This window comes from Cariama cristata, unplaced genomic scaffold (genome assembly GCF_000690535.1).
Source record: "Cariama cristata isolate BGI_N322 unplaced genomic scaffold, ASM69053v1 scaffold4407, whole genome shotgun sequence".
In the NCBI taxonomy this organism is placed as follows: Eukaryota; Metazoa; Chordata; class Aves; order Cariamiformes; family Cariamidae; genus Cariama; species Cariama cristata.
Genome location: NW_009625960.1, coordinates 135,459 through 138,281, shown reverse-complemented (window position 1 = coordinate 138,281; position 2,823 = coordinate 135,459). Strand labels below are relative to the sequence as shown.

The window sequence follows — 2,823 nt, the reverse complement described above, 5'->3', positions numbered from 1 at the left end:
AAAAGGTCTGAAGAACTTGCATGGCAAAAAGCAGGAATATGAACAGACAGTAGTTCCAGCAGAGAGAAAGAAAGACTAGGCATATATGGATGAACACCATAGCAAACAATTCTCCAAAAAATGCAAACCAGCACCACCACCTAGCTTTTCATCCATGCAGAACACGGACAAACCATTTGAGGCAGGCAGTTACAACAGAAACAAAAATAGGAACAGAAAACCCTTTACAAGAGGAAAAATATATGAAATTCAATAATGATATTGAAACTATTAAACATTGTAAAGTGTACACTAGTACAAAGTAAAAAAAAAACAAACCCACACCATGAGTAATCACACTGCTGTGAATTCAACGTTGCACCAGAAGCATGCTGGTTGATGGATTGGGGTCAGAAATGCTCAGCACCTTTCAAATTCAAGTCCCTGGAGCCACTGGAGTTTAGGAAAAGTCAAAGTAAGTGCAAGCAGGTGGAGATCCCATCTTGGTCTGAAAAAAGCATATATAAACTGTTTCTATTGTAGCTATCTCTGTCTTGCCATTTACCTACTTAGAAACAAGAGAATATATTCCAAAGCCCTGCCATGCTAAACTGCTCATAAAACACTCCTTGCAGAAATTTCTGTTTCCCAGGTGCTTGGAAGCAAGGAAACGGACAATCGACAGACAACTCTTGCCACTGTAAGCAAAGCTGTGAACTTGGCTACACTGCTGAAGCTTTAAATCATCAACTTACTCAAGATCACCAACCTCATCCAATCTATGAAGAACCTTCTGTCTAAAAATTAATATAAACGAAATATTTTCCTTATTCTGCCTTCTGCTGTTACTCATCACTAGACTCATCTTGATATATGGCACAGTATAAAACAGCACCAATTTAAAAAATGGGGAAGCATTTTTAAATGTGTAATATTTAACCGAGTTCAGTCAGTTGCCAAAGAACCAAGTAATTGCAACTGTTTCAAAAGCATGTATTACTTGCACAGTACAGAAAACTGGATTATGAAGTCAGACTCTCCATCTGAAAGTCAAATTTTCATTAAAAATTTGTGGTTTAGAGGTAAAATTTTATCAAAAATCTAGAGCTTTGGCGTAAATCTTCCAAAGAGCATGGAAAGTCATAACGCTTATGAATATATTTGGAACAATAAGTGAGCAAGATTTTATTAAAACAATGAACTTTATATTTAGCGTGAATTTACTTTTAAAGTCTCTAGACACCAGAGCTATGTGAATAATTGCTAGCCAATCTCAGATCAAACATTAGATCAACTAGAATTAGAGGTTGGGGCAGGGGGCGAAAGCAAACTTTTTTCTCTCAGTATGAAGAAGAAGAAAAAAGATCTTGCTTGGACCGCACGAGATGTTCTAACTGAACCAAAGACAACCATTTATACATCCCCTGCTGTAAACCACTTCCAGACCCCTCCTGTAGACCCTCTCCCTGCTCCGCTTGTTCAAAGCAGCTGGTGGGCATCTTGCAGTTTTCAGCTATTTGGGAGGCAGCTCATTAGATCAGAAAAATAGATGACCTGGATTAATTTAACCTCAGTACTGAGATAATTTCTCTCTACAGAGAAAAAAAAAAATCCCACCTTAATATATCATAATAGAGTATTATAATAATATTTATGCCAGTGATCATCCTGAGTGGAGGGAAACATTTCGTCAGACTTGTCTTCTGATCTAGGATACAGTATATTTAAAGAAAATGCTTCATCTCCTTTATGTTTTGTTTGCATTTAAACTGTTGACAATATTTAAAACCAGTTAGTGAATTTAATACAAATTACAAACAATTTTACCTGTTCCAGAGCCACACTTCTAGTGAACAATTCACCAAAAAAGTATTAGCTCAATTCTATTCAGCATAATTGTCATATAAAAACCCAAAAGCCTACGAGAGAGAACACAAAAGAAAAAAAACAACCCACTTTTACGCTATATTTTCCTATCAGGAGAGAAAGTCAGGCCCATGCTTCAGTTTTTTCAAGGAAGTAGCAAGAAAATGTTTATCTGTTGAACACTTCTTTGCGAGGAAGGGTACACGTCAGTACAAGGCTACACACGTTAGAAAAAATCCTTTGCTTTGGCAACAGAAAACATTGTTAAGTCAGCAAATATACTTAGTATTTTACTTGCCTGAGAACAGCTGCAATGACTCCAATACAGGGGAGAACTTTGCCATTTAACTGAACCAACTAAAATACACAGCTACTAAACAGAGAAAACATGATGGCCATTATCAAGTACAGCAACCTCCCTATGCATACTCATTGCTTTCCGTAACCTCTTTGGAGATTTTGAACAAATGTTAAAATTAGAAACGAAACAGGAGTTTGGGACGTAGAATCTTTGAGGAGATTATAACTTACTTCATTTAGCATAAATAAAAAGATGGATGTTTTCTAAGCAAGAACAAATTTCACACTATGTTTCATCCTCCGTCATCATTTCAAATACAGCTAAATCAAGCAGCAATGTATTTTAAAAGCAATTTTAGACTTTTTCAGCACTTCAGGCAAATGTGATGTTTTCACTAAGTAACCACACAGAGCAGGAGGCAAGACTCCTCTGCAATGAGACCATGCTCTCTTATTCTATAATTCGTGAAATAATTCCTAATTACACTTTATCCATATAAATTCTGAACCTGTAATTGCTATGTATAGATGTTATACTTTGGCAAAACATTTATTTCTTCCCATTTAATTACATAATGTGTACAAAATGCAGTAAATAAAGTTCCTGGCAAAAATCTTGAAAAAAGACTTTAAAAACATAAAATCTATTTATGAATCCTTAGTTACTTCTGTTGTCAC

At 35.7% G+C, this 2,823-nt stretch overlaps 1 protein-coding gene across 1 annotated transcript in view; it reads right to left on the bottom strand.

Moving 5' to 3' along the window:
* Nucleotides 1-1,862: 1,862 nt before the first annotated feature.
* The window catches only part of SUGCT (succinyl-CoA:glutarate-CoA transferase), a 135,542-nt gene continuing 134,581 nt past the window's right edge, over nt 1,863-2,823 (bottom strand). The window contains exon 12 of the mRNA XM_009703812.1: nt 1,863-1,898. Coding sequence (XP_009702114.1) covers nt 1,863-1,898 — 36 coding nt within the window. The remainder of the gene's footprint in view (nt 1,899-2,823) is intronic.